The sequence below is a fragment of the Musa acuminata genome, chromosome BXJ2-6 (genome assembly GCF_036884655.1).
Source record: "Musa acuminata AAA Group cultivar baxijiao chromosome BXJ2-6, Cavendish_Baxijiao_AAA, whole genome shotgun sequence".
Lineage (NCBI taxonomy): Eukaryota > Viridiplantae > Streptophyta > Magnoliopsida > Zingiberales > Musaceae > Musa > Musa acuminata.
The window spans coordinates 12,313,695-12,333,724 of record NC_088343.1 but is presented as its reverse complement, the minus strand read 5'-3'; the positions used below and the strand labels follow the sequence as shown (position 1 = coordinate 12,333,724).

The 20,030-nt window shown below is 36.3% G+C and overlaps 1 protein-coding gene across 2 annotated transcripts; it reads right to left on the bottom strand.

Moving 5' to 3' along the window:
• Positions 1-1,142: 1,142 nt before the first annotated feature.
• LOC135614913 (E3 SUMO-protein ligase SIZ1-like) lies at positions 1,143-19,197 on the bottom strand. 2 transcript variants are annotated; one of them, XM_065112786.1, is made up of 16 exons: positions 18,778-19,197; positions 16,565-16,645; positions 16,052-16,094; positions 14,453-14,531; positions 14,191-14,347; positions 13,153-13,286; positions 12,340-12,408; positions 9,752-9,839; positions 8,876-8,951; positions 7,995-8,068; positions 7,592-7,699; positions 4,673-4,834; positions 3,878-3,982; positions 3,704-3,784; positions 2,454-3,612; positions 1,143-1,815 (listed from the first exon to the last, which is right to left on the bottom strand). In XM_065112786.1, exons 1-16 carry the CDS (start codon positions 18,799-18,801, stop codon positions 1,700-1,702), a joined length of 2,556 nt encoding a protein of 851 aa, XP_064968858.1. In that variant the 5' UTR covers positions 18,802-19,197; the 3' UTR covers positions 1,143-1,699. The 2 variants fall into 2 exon arrangements, with proteins under 2 accessions (XP_064968858.1, XP_064968859.1); XM_065112787.1 differs by lacking the exons at positions 16,565-16,645; positions 18,778-19,197 and having other exon boundaries at positions 14,191-14,376; positions 16,052-16,071.
• Positions 19,198-20,030: the final 833 nt, after the last annotated feature.

Here is a 20,030-nt window from a genome sequence, read left to right as displayed (position 1 = left end):
CGATTTGATTATATCAACACCATGTATATCATTTAATGAATTAAAAATACTTCTATTTTTTTTTTAAGTCACTTTCCATAGAAAGTTGTAATAAAAAAATGACAAAAAAAAACCAATAGATAATATTAAAAAATGGTAATAAAAAAATAATAGATAATATCGAAAGTAAGGATTATAATACCGAATGATATCGCTAGTATTGAGTGGTAACGTTGATCAAACCTTGTATCGAATGATACAAGATAGTATTGAGGGGTAACGATCGATTTTGACTATCGTCGCTTGTTACTTGATGGTATTAGTTTGGTTATAATGTGAGAAAAAGAAGTACCGAGGGAGAAGAGAAAGAAGACGCTCGAAGAAAAAAGAAAATCAAGAGAAGCTTGATGCTTCCTGATCTAGCATTATCCTCCCTTGATAATCTCAAACCAAGAGGTAACGGAGAAGTGACGGTTCATCTTCTTCTTCGCCGTGTTCTTTGCTGAGATGTCTACAACCTTCAGTATCTTCATCAAACGCTCTATATGAGGAGAAGACCGTATTCTTCTCCTCGTTTGACATGACAAGAGAAGAAAATGAGATGACGTCGTCGAGGCAACATACATCTCTTATATATATCTAGATATATATATATATATATATATCATATAAAAATATAAAAATTAATATACAAAAAAAAAGAGATGTACATTACCTCGATGACATCATCTCCTTTTTTTCTCTCATCATGTCAAACGAGGAGAAGAATACGACTTCTCCTAATATGTAGCGTTTGATGAAGATACTGAATGTCGTAGATATCTCGACCTTTGACAAAGAACACGACGAAGAAGAAGAAGAATCGTCACTTTTCTGTTACCTCTTGGTTTAGGATTATCAAGGGAGGACATATATATATATATATATATATATTGTACTAAACAAAAATCAATACGTCCGTACGATATAAAATTATACAGAAATCTGTTGTGATAACAAGAAAGAGAATAATTGGATTAATGAGAATTTTACGGGAAAATTCACATACCTGATGTGGCATGTACCTTCTCAGCATGAAGGAGGTTGATTAGAAGCAGAAAAAGCACACGAAATTCCAGAAAGCATTAAAACATAAACCAATATCCCTGCAGGAACACCAATCATCATCAAATAATGGAATTTTTGTAACTTGAAAGCATTCGTGGCAAGTTATTTATAAGCAATACTTTCTCTTCACTGCAACCAGAATTGGATAGGCACATGAATTTACACCGATCAAATCATACAATTATAATACATCAGCTGCCCACCTATTTGGCTTACGTGTAATGAACCCATCCCTCTCTGCCTATAGAATCTTAGAGTTAACAAACTGGTGTGGCAGCCACGCAATGGGTGTCTTCAGTCGATTGCAGGCGGAAGCTAATGAGAGGAAATCTTCCACGAAGTAATGAACAGCCCAAACTAAAATTAGCTCACCATCTGCCACCAAACAAGATGTTTGATATTTCCCTTTAGTTGATACTTCCAGCAGTCGTAGCTAAGAAACTTGCTGCTGTGATCATGTATTGTAACTTCACTTTCATGTCAGTATAAAGATTGTTTGGCCTCCTTTTTCCCCACATAACATCAGAGTAGAACAGCAGTAGCAGGCATGCAGCAACCTTTTAGTTTCCATCTTAATCTGAATCCCCACATGATCAACAATAGGAATCAGTATCTACAGATATAACCGAGGCCTAATAGACCGTGGTTGTCCAGGAGAACTATCGGACTTCTGAGTTTTAAAATTTGCTTTATTGGCTTTGTTGCTGTTCATACTCAACAGTAAAGAAGCTGCATACACAAAACGAGGACACAAATTTACAGTCAAAACAAGATCTGCATCAAAAAATCTGGGCAATACCATGAAGGTACAACATTTATGGAAAACAAAATGCATCAAAATATGAGCTGCTTATTTTATTTGCCAACAGGAACTTTAGAACATTCGGAATGGACAGCTGCAAAATCACTAGTGTTAATTCAATTATTCACTATGCCAAATGTTAAAAAGTCTTCATACTCCTCCAAGGAAATCAACTATTTTTCTTTTTTCGTGTCATATTGAATAAGTACACATTTTTATACACTGAGCTTTTAGCATAATCACATGTAGAGATTTTGTAATGTTTTTTTAAAAGCAGTAGATAACAATAGCATGAAAACTCTATATGGCAGAATGGTAGCTATTTTTGTGCCCATAGTGTAGTCATTGTCATGCAAAAATCTAAAGCTCAATCCAACACCAGTTTCGGTAAATCTATTGGACTGGTATGGTACCGGAATATTTCCGGATGTATTCTGACCTGCCACCTGGTATCATCCGCAAAACAAAAAGGAAAATAATCTACGGGTAGCGGAACATATTTGAAACCATGGCAATTTGTATTAAAGAGGAAAATAATTAACAGTTGTAATGGGAAGGTACAAACCATCATCATTTAATAGGTCCATCTGAGTCTCCTTTGGTGTGACCTGTTGCCTCGAAGTCAGTCCATTTGAAGGGGTAGAGTCACCATGAGTTCCACCAGCAGCAAGTCTAAGAGATGTCCAATCATCAGAATTGATCCCATTCCCTATATCAGTGCCATTAATCAAGTCATCTTGAAGGGCAACTCCTACTGGCTGACTAGGAAGAAAAATTTGCAGAGAAGGGTCATCATTTGCAACTGCTAGGGGATTATCACCTAAGCTTCCTAGCATTCCAGTACCAGAATGACATTTAAAAAGATCTTGGATTTGTGCAGTAACTTCTACACCATGATTAGTTGTCAAACCATAGCCACTAATTGGTGCACACCCAAGGGAACTATGTGAATCGGCTAAAACATCTGGGACCTCTGTTCCAAAAAGTTGAAAGCCAGGACCTGACTGAGGGCATGCATGCAATGGCCAAGTTTCAAATACATCAGTATTGTTATATAATCCAAGGAATGAAGTTCCACTTGTGTCTGGCCCATTGTTTTCAGAATATTTTTCTGAAACCCCAGGATGGTTGGGAAAAGGGATTGTATTATTACCAGAAGGATGAATGCCATATGCAGTTTCAGGAGAAATCAGTGTATCATCAGAGTCACTCAAGAAAATCACATTAGGATCTTCGAAGGGTGCAGGAGTTATATTCTCAATACTGTATGTTGGATCAAGATTGAGAGAGAGAGAATCAGACTCATGGCCATTGTTCAATGACAGATAAAAAGGTCCCCCAACCTCTTGATTTACACTTGGATCTTCCCCGTCTCTGTAACTTCCAGTCGCACTACTGCTCATATTTATTATGCCTTCACAAAGATTTTCAAGCTTACCAAGACTAGGACTCTCAAAAGATGGAAGCCTATTATCTTTAGGTCTTCGCTTTGGATTTGACTTCATTCCTGAATTCAAACTGAAGTGCCTCTCTGAAGGGCTCTTCTGCTTCATATATCTCAGATTCCCCATGTAAGGTTTTACTTCTGCATCTGTAATAGCATAGAGGGTACCATCAGGCAAATGCGATCGAGAAAGATCAGTGGATTCTAGTTCATTTTTTACACGCCAAGAACCATCAGGCTTCACATCAATCTCAGTTACATCTTCTCCACAATTTTGCAACTGTTATCAGCAAAATGAAAAGAAATAGATCTTCAATAAGAAAACAATGAGTAAACTAAATGTAACAAAACAAAGATCCAGGAAAACCTACCATCGAAGTGATGCGATTGAAATATGGATCAACAATGATGTTCTCAAGTGAATAGTTCTTAAGGCATATTGGACATTGCCACTGCATGACAGCAAAAATTTCTGAGTCTGAACAACAAAAGGAAAACTGAACAGAGAAAAAAAGAAGGCACTAAGAAGTAAGAACAATCATAACCTTCCGAGAACGTCGATTTAGCTCCACAAATGTTTCCAGATCAAAACAGCCCATATGAACACAAGGCTTAAACCTGCCTGCTATTCTTATCCGAGACCCACTCATCTGCAAATATGCAAAGAAAAGAAACTCGTTGTCTTTCTAAGGATGTTAATAGTCATGAAGCAACAGAAGTTTAACTACCAGAATTCCTAAAAATCAACAAATTTGGCACCACTATTAGGTACAGGGACATCAAATGATCAAACTTCTATATACAAACTTGTACTACAATTAAAACAATGTCTACACCATTGATTATGTAGGAACACAATCAGCCTGCTGAAATTTGTATTTGTGCAATCCGGTATGGCCACAAACAACAACCACCTTTGGATCAATTATTTCTTGAGCTTATTCAGTTCATGATGTCCAACCAGCTGCAGGACAAAAATTTCATACTTCCATGTCGAAGTTGACCAAATTACATGAATTTTAGAGTCAACATGAAAAGATAATCTTTGTGGGTGCTAAATATTTGTTTTAAAAGGCTATTTACTAATACTAGTTCTTGTCAATGCATGACCTGTGATGTTTAAGTTCTAACACAAATCACAAAGCTCTTAGATTGCTTGGTCTATATGATCCTTTTCTGTTGTTACTTCTTAAATAGGCAAGTCTCAAACTCAATTTTGTTTCAGATTTAAACTTCATATATTGGGTAGAGGAATATGACTAGTAACATGTTTTCTGTCCCATGATTCCTGTTCATGTTTGACCTGATAGGGTTGCACCAAAATGTACACTGTCACTTACCGGACAACGAAGATTCACTGTGACAGAATCAGCTACCACTTCTATATCGCTATCACTGTCCGCATTCTCAGTAGCAGCTCCACCACCAATGCAGCGACAAACACGAGCAAGAGCATCCTGGAAACACTCACCTTCTTCTTCCTTGGGAACCAAACTAAGGACCTAAATGAGAACTACTTGCTTTAAAGAAAGAACAACTGATTCAACATCAAAAACTAAAAATAATAAAAAAAGAAACTGGCATTCAGAAATTTAATAAAATTTCCTCATTCACAACCATAAATTGCATGAAAAATCACATTGTGAAGGAAAAAGTAATATCCAAAAGCAAAAATATTCCTTTAAGAAAATTTCTGATTATCATCTATACTGTTCAAAATCAAAAAATGCCAAATGAGTCAAAAGGTGTAGTTGTGTCTTTCCATATATGTAATTTTCTGAATGTAACTTTTGAGTGAAAATTACCAATGCATACCAACATCTTCCTCATCCATGGTATATTCTCATGACTGACACACATAATTACAACACTGCCTTTACCAAGATGAGTTCAAAAAGTTGCCGAATACCATTGATGTTCAAGTTCAAGATCCTAGCAGTTCATACTTGCTTGTCAATTCCAACCCTATTAATCCTTCAAAATCTTGACCTACAAAAATCAAGCCCCAAGGTTCTAACTCTGGAAGACCGGTACTTTTCACATCATTTAATATGCTGGAATCTAATTCATGGAGTATATGACTGATGGCTGTTGCATCTGCAAAACAAATCCAAAAGAAGTTCCCACAAGTTTCACTGTAGACAAAATGATAAGCACACCATATTTTTTCACATGATAAAAATGCCTGGACATATGTAATATAGTTAATATAAAGGGATAAACAGAAAATATATCAACCTAGTGCATCAGGCTCCTGCCAATGTTGGGTCTGAAATGTGACTCAATCTGACAGTTATGGAAAAGAATTACAAATCAATGCTGGTAAGAGGAAATAATCTTGGGTTTGCCTTTCTCCTAATGGGTCACCTAGATATTGAGTCCGATATCAGAAAATGATAAACCAACTAATTGTTGAGTTCTATCAAGTCTGCTGTGATTTGATTTGATATGACAAGATCTGTTTTGAATCTTAACATGCCACCTTATTTTAAGTGATAGACTATGATATGACTGTTGATTCATTCCTAGGTGTATTACCTTATTTGTGAACATTTGCTAGTTGTATATTTCCTAGATTGGCACCTAGATTTATTTAGGTAGCTCTTTCCTTTCTTGCTTTTCTCTTGTTTGACTATATGTACTTCATCCTGTATACAAACAAAAGTGAGAAATGAGAAACTCTCTTCTTCTATTGTCTTGTTCATGATATGAGAGCAAGGTTAGGTTCTGTTTTTCTTTCTGTCGTCTATGGTATATGACAGATTAGTTTCTTTCTCTCGGCCTTCATTGCTGAAAATTCTCTCTAGTAACTCTTCTTGTTTCCAATCATGTCTGAAACTCCTAAGTTTGTTTCTAATCTACCTAACCTGCCCACACTCAATCTTCCCTTCAATTTGAGAGTTATACCAATTACCATCCATATCTCTACCATTAAACTAAGCGGGAGATATTTTATGGAGTGATCTCAAACCATGAAGATCTCTTTAACAAGGAAAGTTCAGATATGTGAATGGGGCTGCAAAGGCACAAGCCTTGGAAGATGCTTCATACGAAACTTGGGAGATCGAGAATGCGACAGTGATGTTGTGGTTGCTTCACTCTATGCAACCAGAAATCAACAAGATATATCTTCTTCCTATGGCTAGATATATTTGGGATGTTGTCAATAAAACCTACTCTAAAGTAAGTTTTACTTCTTAGATTTTCAAAATAAAAGGCAAATTCGAAAAATAAAGCAAGGTACATCAAACATCACAGATTACAATAATAATCTGCAAGGCCTATTTTGGTGCGGAGCATAGTAAATGTCGGAACTTCTACTTTCGCTACTGATTTGCTGCTTCGTATTGTAAGATCGATCATCGTAGGGTCAAATTGACTGTTTAAAATAGGGCAATTTCAGCCCTTGATCGGTAACAATCGAAGTTCGATCGTTACCGCCCAGCACCGGCCCCGTATCACCCGATATGAGATCAAGTGACCGGTACCGCCCGATAGAGGGTGGTCCGTGTACCGATATCATGTCGGACCGGTACATACTGTCCGTACCGAGTGATACGCATTGGTACAACAAACCTTGACTCAAATAATAAGGCAGCAATTAATATCTCTCACAACCCGGTGTATCATGATTGAATAAAGCACATTAAGGCCGATCAACTTTTTATTTAAGAGAAGTTGGATGATGGACTGTTATGTATTCCATTTGTCCCTACCAAGCAACAAGTAATATATATTTTCACAAAGGGGCTTTAAAAACAGTAGTTTGATCACATAAATAGCAAGCTGGAGATGTTAAATATCTTCGAACCAGCTTGAGGGGGAGTGCTGAGATCTATCAAATCTGCTATGATTTGATATGTCAAGATCTGCTACAATTTGATTCTTGACATGCTACCTTATTTGAAGTGATAGACTAAGATATGATTGTTGATTCACTCCTAGTTGTATTACCTTATTTGTGTACATTTGCTAGTTGTATATTTCCTAGATTAGCACCTAAATTTATTTAGGTAGCGCTTTCCTTTCTTTTCTTTTGTTTGACTATATGTACTTCATCCTGTATACAAACAAAAGTGAGAAAAGAGAAACTCTTTTCTTCTATTGTCTTGTTCACTAGTAAGTAGTAACTATTCATATAACATGTGATTAGAGGGGTGATCACCAATAAACTGTTTGACTCCTGCAAAAAGAATTGTTACCTTATATAGCAACAAATAGCTAGTTTATACTTATCAAAAAAAAAATAGCTAGTTTACCTGTGGTACTGTCCGCCTCTTTGCAAGTCTTATCCCAAAACAGAATATACGAGAATCGCACCTTGATAAAACAATTTTGTTCATCCCTTCCTTGCTATATGTGGTGATCTGGGAAAATAAATCAAATAATATGAAATAAACAAGTTAAAAAAAATGAAGAGATACAATAAACATTAGGTTTGTAGTAATACAGAACCAGGAGACATATGGCACTGTATTTAGACTGCTTATTTATCTTATGTTCTCTTAGGTTCATAATTAGATATTCAGTAATAGCAATCACAATGGAGGTACAAGTAAATTACAAAAATCCAAAGCCCCTAAAAAGAGTAGGCACAGAATATAATGTGACTATGACAACAGAAGTGAACTGTGTAAGTGTGTATCAAACAAGGGGACTAACCATTGGACCATCATCTCGGCCATTGATACCCAACAACTGTGAGCCAGGTCTAGCAACCACTGTGACTGAAACACCTGTTAGCAAATGGAAGATATTCATATATAACTAATTCTCTAAAGCTTAAGTACACCAGCAATCCTCAAATCTCTATAAAAGTGGTGATAACTTTGTCACACAGTTCTACTGTACCATTTCTAACATCAACTTTTAGCAGATTACATTCTACTATTGTGAAAAAGAAAAGGATCATTTTTGCTCATGCAGTCTCGGTTATGATTAGCAGGTCTGCGCTTTTGGATCACAGTATGTGTGAAACTGCTTGGTCGCTTACTACATTACATAAGTTGAACTATCAAAATCCTATGAATAATATTTCTCAACTGTGGCCTTTTGGTTTTGTACATTTCACATTCAATTTTGACAAACTTGCCATTAATGAAGCTAACGAAGTTTGGTTTGGTGGTTTAATTTTAAAAGGAATGGGCAATATGCAACGCCAGAAACAAGGTTAAAAAGTGATGCAATGACTAGTTTCACTACTTGCTAAAAGGAATGGGCAAAATGGAAGGTAGTGCAACACTCAAATGACATTGGCATCATACCTCCAATTTCAACTTTAAAAACCTGAATTTAGTAAAGAAAGCCTTATGCAATTAATTGTTAAGAGTCAAAATTTAAATATAAGAAATGATATACATAATTACCACATCAGCGGGAGCCTCGAGCATTGGGACTGCCCTTAAATATACATAATTAACATCAATAATATCTGGGTGTGCAAGTAAAAATTACATTTAGAACTACCACCATTTCAATAAATCAACAGAAAACACATCAATGACAAATAACACAATAGTTACAAGCACAGTTTTCTTCCATACCATTGACTTTCAACTCTGTATGCTGCGGCCATTGCATTCTAAATGGGACCTTATCATTGAGTAGTAGACACCAGGCCTGCACAGGGCCATGACATCAATGACATATGCTCGGTAATTAATTACTTTGCATGAGTAGCAATACAAAGGACAATCAGGAAATCGAGCAGATTTTGCTTATATAGTAGAGTTAAGAAGGATCAAGAAAATAAACTAGTCTTCATTTCAAAGTCCTTCTCTGGTATTGGAATCTAGAATGATCATGAAAATACTTTAAAAGCCATTAATCAAAGAACAAAAGAATAAAATGACAAAAAAAACCCTCATAATATAGTCACCTAGAGCCTCATTTTACAATTGCAAAGTTTTCATGTTAATTCAGGCAATTAAAGAGAATAAATTTAAGACTTCAACTAGCTTTTCTTAATGCTAAAATCTTCAAAATAAAAAAAATATAGTAGAGTTAAGAAGGATCATGAAACAAAAAGAGAATTTCACACTGAGGACAAGGCGACAAATTAATTCATAAAAGGAATGGTCTTTCCTTGATAACCATAACACAACAGTCTCTTGCAGGTTCAATTCTATGGATTATGGTAACATTTCAGGACAAAAAAAATGTAAATTCATTGTTTATCAGTTTAATTAATTATTTGCTCGATTCATGAACTCAAAATTCTGGTTTACTATTTGATCCTGAGACAATTAATTGTCAAATAGGAGAATTACAGCAAGCAACAATGGCAGAGGATTGACACCTTAAAGAAAGCAATTTATGAGTCTTATCTCATAAGTTCATCTCTTTTACCAAAAGGATGTATAATTAGGACAGCCACCAGGTAAACATAGTTAAACAAAATATGAAAACTAGAAACAAACCTGAAGATCATATTCAGGTCTCGTTAACAGTTCCTTATCTGATCTTGACAATTGAAATGTTCTCTCCACATTGTGCACTGTGATTGTGCTGGAAAAGATGTAAACATAGCCGCCATAAAATTAGCATGCAAAAATAAAAAAAATGGTAAGTATATGATATTAGTAATGCCAGATTATACAAGCAGTCAGTTCACAAATACCAACCAATTAAATAGTGAAAAAACTTCAGAAATTGTCCATATAAGATCTTATGAAGTAAGGTTCGCAATACCATACCGTACCGGTATTTCGACCTAGGCTCGGTACCGGTATGGTACGGTGTACCGAGCGGTACACCCAGGTGGAAACGTGCTTATGTTCCATTATAAGCACTTCGTTGGATTAATACATATAAATTGAAGCAGTATTTTATATCATACAGAAAACTACAGATCCTAAGATACAGAAACACTTCTTAATGACACTAACGAATCTTACATTCTTCCATCCACCAAATAACTCCTTAGTTTCATATTTGCAATCAGAAAGTTACAATATCCACACTAATATTAGTCACAACAAACTCTACAACCTTTTTCCCATTGATGCGGTACATAATTAACTGGCTTGTTTTGCCTTCTCATATCTTTAGTTCTGTTGACCAGACACACATAATGTTAGTCTTATTATGAAACACCATACCTACATACTCTTATCTTTGTTATAGTTCTCTGAAGTATAAACTATTAGAATTCATCTCATTTTCTAAAGTGCAATTTCAATCAGTGATTTAAAAAGCGTTAGGTACCAAAATGCGCTAAAGTCCTAAAACGCCCGAGGCGCTAGGCGCTTGCCCAGACGCTCGCCCGAGCGAAGCGAGGTGCTAAAATATAAAAATATATAATATAATTAATAAATATAATTATTTAAAATTTTAAATAAAAATATAATATTAAATTAAGAATAATATATTATTAATCTATTAATAGTATTGAAAATTAATAATTTCAAATAAACCTAACAATATTAACAGTATACTGTTAACAATATACTGACGGAGAAGAAGGAAGAGTGTAAGGGGGTGCTGACTGAGAAAAGAGGAAGCGGCAGCGGCAGCGACAGTGTAAGGAGGCAGCGGCAGTGGGAGCGGGAGTGTATAGAGGCAGCAGCAACGGGAGTGTAAGGAGGCAGTGGCAGCGGCAGCGGCAACGAGAGCGGGAGCGGGAGCAGGAGTGTAAGGAGGCAACGACAGCGGCAGCGGGAGCAGGAGCGGCGACAGCGGCTAGTAGCGATAGCGGTAGCGGCGAGCAGTGGGCAGCGGGAGCAAGAGCGGCGAGCGGCGACAGCGGCAGCGGTTGTGAGCAGCGACAACGGTTGCAAGTAGCGACAGCGGCGAGCAGCGGGAGCGGGAGTGGCAGCGGCAACGAGCAGGGTTAGGGTTGGGCAGCGACAGCTGATATCAATTTTAGTTGGTTCGATTGAACCAACTAACCACCGGAGACCGAACCAGACCTAAAATCCTGGTTCGATCACCTTGTTTAATTCAGGCGCTCGCCCAAAGCGCCCAGCGCCTGGGCTCGGGTGAGCGCCCAGACGACGCCTCTTTGAAGCGAGCCGCCTGGAAGTGAAGCGAGGCGCTCGGGCCTCGCCTCGCCTCGCCCGAGCACCTTTTTAAATCACTGATTTCAATGTGACTTCAAATACAAAATGTGTGATAATTAAGATGCCCAAGAAATAATCTAAAATTTCTTATTCCTAACGCAGCAAGATATTTAAGATGTTCAAGATGTAGGGAAGTGTGGAAGTCTAAATCGATCCTAATCCATTTGGGGCTGCAGTTCCATAGTTCTGCAAAGATTTCATGTGAACCAAAGTTACCAAACACAAGTAGCCAGTCCATCAAAACTGAATTTCCCTTCGACCCCTTCCTAACAATTAGACATCCCCCAAATTAAACAGTCGTACAGAAGCATTAAGAAAGACAGTACATAAACTATTAATGAAGGAGCACACGCAATACTTGCAAGCCAACTCGAGATGCTTGGCATTCTAACATTCAAGGGAAGTAGATTAAAGAACAAGAGATCTTTTAATATACAGTATCCTTATTTTAATGCAGACAAAAAAAAAAAAAACAATAACAGGCAGAGAAATGTGAGCCAAAAGTGTTTGGCTAGAACTGAAACAAGGTGGTAAGATATGAACATGGAATGTGAGTGTATATGGACTCACAAAAGATTGTTCCAATGGAGGAGCTGGAACTTCAAGAAGTGATTATGGCTCTGTTATACAATTAACGGACATATCATCAATTTCAGAATTTTCTATTATACAATTAACTCCACATACATTCCCCTAAGCCTCTGTCATTCATATCCATGTAATTCGACCAGATTTAAATAGTTCAAATTAGACTGCAAAAGTAGAAATACTCAATGTAGAGCCAGTTCTAACTTCCAAAATTCAAGTAATAACAAGCATTAAGACTTTTTATAGCTAACATCAAAATGTTTGTTTGCCCTACTGACTGACATTAACATAAGAAGCAAACATTTTTAGATTCTTCAACAAGCCATGGACAAACTTAGAAAGATTTGATGAGGACTAACCCATCAGCTGTGATGCCTGCTGATAAAAACTTTACAGGATGCAATAGATGCCCCATCGTCACCCAGAATCTGCATGTCATAATCAACACTATCATGATCAACTGATTCTATATACAAAAGTGAAGAACAGCAGTAAACAGACAAAGAATTGAATTCGTCAACCTATATACAGGACCCAGATAACAAATATAAGAATTAAATTAGTCATTTAGAAAGTTCTTATTACGTGTCCACAATATAAAGTCATGACCCTGTCAAAACATTATAGATATCTAGCCAATAACAGCAGTAATAAATGGTCATGAATATCCTATACCATTGTATGAAATCATTAATTCATCAAGATAATCACGAGGGGGACAAGATATTCAGGGCATGATATCATAAAAAGAGATGCATACATTTACAAAAATATTTTAAAAAATATTACCAGTCAAATGAAAAGTAATTTGGCATGCATTGTATATGATGCAAGCATAATAATAAGTAAAGAATTTCCAGACTCTAAATAGGAAGACAATACATTTCCCAAATCCTACAAACAAGCTTCATGTTAAATGCAACTAAACCTAATAATCAGAATGAATTTCAGCATCTTGATAATTTATGATGAATCGTATGATATATCAACTGATATTATCTGGCAAAAGATCAAACGAAAAGGCATTCTGTGATGACTGCAATCCCACAAATATTATCAAGTTGAAATGAAACAGAATAATGACAGCCTTTGTGGAGGGTCAAATATATAAGTAAGAATCCACTATAACATTCTAATAAGTAATAACTACAACAGGGATGAATATGCCATACGGGTCTGCTCTGTTGATTCTGCAAATTTCACAATAGAAGTGAGACGGAACTTCAGGAGAAGCACCCTCCATAGATTTTTCAGGTATAATTACACAAACAATATGCTGCCAGACTCGACACCCAGAATCTTCACACTGCAATAAAAAAAATGTATAATTCTTGTAAAATGAGGAGATGGAAATAAAGCAACTAAAGCACTATCAGTTAGCAAACAATTGTACAAACAAAAGATAATATGATACTAGGATAAAAAAAAGCGGAACACTAGTAGAAGTTTGGAAAAAGAATTCAAGGATGACCATGCACCAGTCTTCTAGAAAAAGAAGCTAAAATGATGCAGTATAGTTGACTCAAGTTTCAGACCTATTTAGTCCAGGACTACAGGATGATAAGACATCTTTGGATGAATTTTCGTCCTTATTTATAATTGCTGGATAAGACATCTGTAGAGTCAGTAATTTCATTTTCCAAATTCTATTATAACAGTATGACTTATGAAAGTTGCTTACCTGTTAGTATGTGTGCTTAGAAAATTCTAGGAAAAATTATTTCTATCTAAAGTTGGACTCTCTAGGAAATTTTACTTCTTTTCTGCTTTCAGTTTTTGTGCATTCTCTTGTTTTATGACTAACAAAAAATGATAAAGAGAATCAAACTCAGATTTACCCTGAAATAAAAGTTTGAGAGGGTAAGAACTCCTACAGTTTCTTTTTTTTACTTTTCCTTATCAGGTTGTATATGCGAGTAACAACAGCAAAAGACAGTCAAAAAATCTTTAAGCTGAAGTACCAAAGGGCACAGTTTCTAGTTATAACTTTGGAGTTGATCAGAAATTAGTGATATTAGAAGTGACTAACCAGAAGAAAAGAAATACTATAAGAGAGTCCAAATGGATCACTAATCCACATGGATATAAAGATTGTAACACTAACAAAAAATCCATGGATAATGCCATGTGAAACTTATTTTATTGGTTACCAAGATCCAGTGCTCCTCAAGTTTATTTTAGAAACATCGAATCTGAAGCAGCAGAACTACCTGAATCATTGACTCAGAATTAGATGATTTCCCACAGGGGCAACGTATTTTCATTTCTGATTTATATGAATCAACCTCCTTAGGTTTCATGTGATTGAATTCTGTACGACTGTAGCTTTTAGATGCTAAGTCTGTAGCACCAGGAATTTGCATTTTCCTGCAAGGGACATATCAAAGCACAACACACTGTAATAATTTAGAGTTAGAAGCATTTGACTTAAAACAATAAGGAAATATAGGTGAGGGTAAATGTGATAATCACCTATAAGTATCATCAATTATTTTAGCTACTCCTCCTTTCCCTACAAAGTTTCTCCTTCCCCAAACTTGTGGCTCAGGTACTGTGAAATAAGAGAGATAAAGCCAAACATAATGAGGATCTAGAGCAGGAAAGGTGGGAGAAGCTCATATATGAGTGGAGGTGGGGAAAGAAGTCAACAGTAAACAGAACAATGTAAAGAAATTGGCTAAGCTGGTAAAAACCATGAAACAAGATTAGAGAACATAACTTGGCAATATACTTACATGATATATGTATTCAATTAGATTCAAATAATACACAGATAAGATACTCATTAATCACTGGTAGAATGTTGAAACCAAGGTCTTCAATTTCGAATAATACCGCTCGTACCGGTCCGTCAGCAGATCGGTACACGGACCGCTCGCTATCGAGCAATTTTTTTAATTTATATATATACATATAAATATATATATGTATATATATCTCGGCGACGTCGCAGATTTTTTTTACTTTTATATATAAATAAAGAAATAAAATAATATATATATATATACAAGGTTCGCAATACCATACCATACCAGTATTTCGATCTGGGCTCAGTACCGGTACTGTATGGTATACCGAGCGATACACCTGGGTGTACCGAGTACTGTAGCACTGCTACAGTGCTACAATGCACTGCTATAGTGCTACAGTACCTTAGACCGGTAACAATCGGTCCGCGTACCGAAAACCTCTCGGACCGGTACGTATCGCCCGTACCGGGCGGTACGGCTCGGTACGACAGACCTTGTGTATATATATATATATATATATATATATATATATATATATATAAAGGCGACGTCGCCGTGGGGAGAAGAGAGGCGAATTTCGAAACTCTGGTACGGTACGATGTTTCAATCATTGATTGAAACAAAAGAAAACATGAGAACTAGTCAGATTGGCGATGCATGAAGATGGATTAAAATAACCGGCAGCATTCTCACGATTACATAAGTTTACAAGACAATATTTAGGCAGCTTATATAAATCATAACTGCAAAGAACTTTAGGAAAAATGAGATGAGGGGAATATGTATCGAAAAGCTGATAATATACAATGCTGATGGAAGAATGAAAGTACAAGGTCATAATTATCCATCTTTAAACAATACCACAGAAGGATGAAAAAAGAGCAAGCTCAACAAGCAGAAAAAGAAGTCCAAAAATATGGTCAGGAAGAAAATTTTCTGATTGCGAAGAATATGGTTTGACAAAAAAGATCCTGACAAAAGAAATAGATTTTATAACTGGGGACTGAACAAAAATGTCCATTGAATGACAAATTTTACTAGGAATAAATTTAATGAAATAGAACAAATAAAGAAAACTACAACCAAAGTCACTATATGAGAGAATTCATTAAAATCGAGTTATGTAACTCTGTGGATGTACAAAACTCCACATGTATAAACTAAAACTAGAAGAAGTATTCTGAGATACCAATCATCTCTATGTTTTCTTTCCTATAGAACGTCTAATTTCCAAAGAAAGAAATATGACATGCACATTACAGTTGGTACTTCTCAAGATGAAGTATAATAAAACTGCCACTAATTCTGAATATTCGAATACCTTGTTCATCTAAAACCAGTGCTAAAATCCTGTCCATGAGATCCTGCATAACATACGATTAATAAAAGGCTATTATAAAATAGATCAAAGAAGAACCAAAAGCAATGTGTAGAAGATAATATAAACTATAAAGTATAAACAAAAAGAAAAATGTGATTTGGCTAATAATAATCAAGATCTGCATGTTGGCATCACTGAACACAAAATAAGTAACTACTGGATCTGAGTTGTAAAATGAGTATCCTATAATGAGAAGTGTAATACAGCTCACAATGAATTATCGAATTTTACAATCAATAGTATTAACATGGTTGGTACAAGAAAATAGACTACAGTTAGAAAATGCAAGTCTAAAATAAAGCTTAATAAACAGGCAGAAAAGCTCCATCTCTTGTGGCTGTTAAAGAGGCACTTATCACAACAAAATGCCAAGTTGCATGCTTATGACATTTGGACTAAAATAACTAGATGGTACCCTACAACTAAAAGAAACAAAGAAGAATGACTCCTAACCTGCTTCTTTCCTTGCTTTGCCAAACCAAGTTGAGTCAAGACATCTTTAAGCTCTTTTATTCTAAAGTTTGCCAATTTATCCTGATGTAAAAGGACAGAAGAATCAAATATGAACAATAAAACAGAAAGCTTTTACCGCAAGAAATACAGATTGGATTAATTATGCAGACAATCAACATGTTTTAACATAAAAGACCCAAATTTATACTGTTCTCCATGTCCATGCATACACAACCTACTGATGTAAGGAACACAATACAGTTAGAAAAAAAAACAACAATAACATAATTGAAATGTGTCCACTAAACAGGGCATGTTCTGCAATCCACATGCCCACAGAAACTTACTTTGTTGTTTTTTGCTCTTTCTTCCAATCATGAAAACTTTTGTACCTTATTAACTTTGTCAAAGAAAATGAACATGTAGGTACCACAGGCCAAAATGTTTCAATAACAAACCAGCTTATATCAGTATTAACCGAACTACATCCAACAAATACAATGGTCATCCTCCAGTAGCCAAATTGGCAGAACAAAGGATCGGCTATCAGATGAGAAGTAACAAAAATAACTGTTGGGCAAACATATATATATATATATATATACACATATATATATATATACACATATATATATATATACACATATATATATATATACACATATATATATATATACACATATATATATATATACACATATATATATATATATATATACATACATACATATATATATACATACATACATATATATATACATATATATATATATATATACATATATATAAAGATGAAATAAAGGTCTAATGTACATTGTCAAAAAAGAAAAATCAAATTGACAATGCTTTGGACGTACACAATTTTTCTATTATGCTATGCCAAATATTCTAAAAGAGACCAAACAACTTGCCAAGTCTAATTCACATTTGGTAACTTAGAGACATAGACCTAACCCAAATAACAAAATTATCCATGAAGGACTTGTTTCAACTTATATAACCAATGATTGCCTCATGGCACAAGGATGTGCCACTACCATGTTGTCAGTCAACAAGCCCCTATATCTGTTAACACACACCAAAAATTGCACTAGCCATGTGTTTGTACCTCTGTCGCAGGTCAGTGTGGCTTGTGCCAGTATCTTTCTAGGATGACACATTCTGATAACTAGTCAGCACCACACTCCTAGATCTTTAACTCTTAAAGAAAGAAAAAATATATTTGATTTTGAAAACACTTTCAAAGGAACGTTATACAACTAATCTACAACCTATATAAGGATAGGATACATCGTACTTATCTAAGTTCAAGAAATAAGTAACAATATCTACAATTCGACATCCATACATGGAAACATATACTCAAATATGCTTATGTCTGATTGCACGTACAGATAGTTTTTAATACATAAGACAGATCAGTGTATCTAATGTGTTCTGAGACTTGTCTACTGCCTAGGCTCTAGCCCAGGCAACTATGTGACAGCCAGTAACAAATGCAGAATGGATAACAGGGGCTGTCATCCTGTAACATAACTACAATGTCAATAACAAGTGCTTGTTGCAAGTATTATAATGATAAGTACATGAACCGACATAATAAATAAATGATCCAGTAACTTAACCATTTAACTAGCGAACTAACAAGATTCAGAAATTTGAAATAGTGATGAGATTCCCTGGCAAACGGACAAGAGTATACTGTTGCAAGCATCATGGAAATATTGCTTCGCACCTTAAAAGTTGGAATTGGTAATTAAGCAGCACTAAGATTTACATATGGTGATTGTCTCACAAGAGAAAATAACACAGACGACTTTGCTACTGAAGGTGACTAAAAAAAAGATAACATACTCTAGTTTGGCTTACAGAATTAATCATCTGAATCAGCTAGAACTATTCGAGTGATTTCAGTGGCTAATACATAAAGGACAGAAAAGATGCCTAATGATCATCTGTCGAAGCACTCAAAAGGGACCAGCAAATTCAAAAAGACACTTCACGCAATATTTCAATTAGCCAAAAAGAACATTAACCAATATCAGTTCATAACTCCAAAGTTTTCCTCAGGAAAAGACAAATTCAATCCCAATACTTCTACTACCTAACTCTAATAATCATCACGATAAAATCTCAATCCCAACTTATAGTTTAATGATAACGTAGTAAATAGGAAACGAAATTCAGAAAGCATGAAAGGAAAGAGAAGATACCCGACAACTCGCGACGAAATCCATCGATCGAAGACCCTCCACGCACCAAGAAAACCGCAGCCGCCGTCACAATTAACTAAAACTAGATGCCGGGGGCCAAGATATCACAGAATTCACTCGACCGAGAACCACACCGGCAGATCTCTGGATCAAAGAAGAAGCGCAAACGCGAGCATAATCGCCCAAGATGCCAGCCTAAGACTATCAAAAAAATTCGGGCCGGAAACCACGTGTCGGCGGAGCGACCCGTTATGGATCGAGGTGATCAATCGATGCGAAACCGAAGGGAAGAGATCGCCGCCGCTTGTCACCGTCCGCGGTCGAGATGCGCGAGCTCTGTTTGATGAAGGGGTGGGGAAGAGCCGAAAGGTTTGGTCGGGTGACGGACCTGTCCGGCGGATTCAAATCGGTTTGTTGCGCATGGAGGAGTCCGCGGCATCGCTTACGTGTCGTCCACAAACAATCCTTCGCTACGTACTAGAAACCTATACACACACGGATCCTACCCTTCTTTTACACTGGAGGCCCCACTGGACTGCAACATCAGGAGCTGGATTGGCGACGTGGGTGCGAGGGAAAAGGGTAAAAGAATTTTTGTGGGTCTAAATTATGTTATCCTTTTAGCGTGACAAATGGGGGCGTTAGTGTACGGCCGAGATCGGAGGGACTACGAGGCCTATGATGTGCGGTACGAAGGGGATTGACTGATGTCTACGACGCTCGACAGCAGCGTGATCTCGAGCGCAGCGACGCGAGGACACCTGTGCTTTGGCGCCGGCCGAATCACCCTCGAACAACAATCTGCAGGCCCTGCTGCCGACGTTTCTGCGGGGTCCACATGGCAATTTCTGCCATGTCAGATTGATGGCGTGTTGGACCCCATCATCTCACGTCCCAGACTGGAGCCCTGAAAACGGCGTGAAGACGGTTTCGAGGGTCAAGTAGGTTTAATTAAATTTACTAATTACATTACAGCTGTTATTTATATTTTTCAGAAAAGATTTTAACTATAAAATTGTATGCATAGTATCTAACCATCAAACTATGCAATGATGTATACCATTCAAATTGAACAAAATACTCAACCTAAATAAATTTCATATTTGTTATCTACAAAATTGATGGTAAAGTAATATACCAAAAACGATTCTATCAGGTTCGAACAAAAAAAAATGAAAACAAGTTGTAAAGTAAGGCCTATGTGAAAAATCATATTGGGTTGGCTAGTTGAGATATGTGAAAAATGATTAGTT

Bases quoted from the DNA above. Each gene is read 5' to 3' on its own strand.
- LOC135614913 (XM_065112786.1), bottom strand. From the start codon at position 18,801: ATGGATTTCGTCGCGAGTTGTCGG. The intron at 8,069-8,875 runs GTATGGAAGAAA...ATTTGCTAACAG, and splicing joins TACAGAGTTGAAAGTCAATG to GTGTTTCAGTCACAGTGGTT. The intron at 3,983-4,672 runs GTAAGTGACAGT...GCATATTTGCAG, and splicing joins CAGTGAATCTTCGTTGTCCG to ATGAGTGGGTCTCGGATAAG.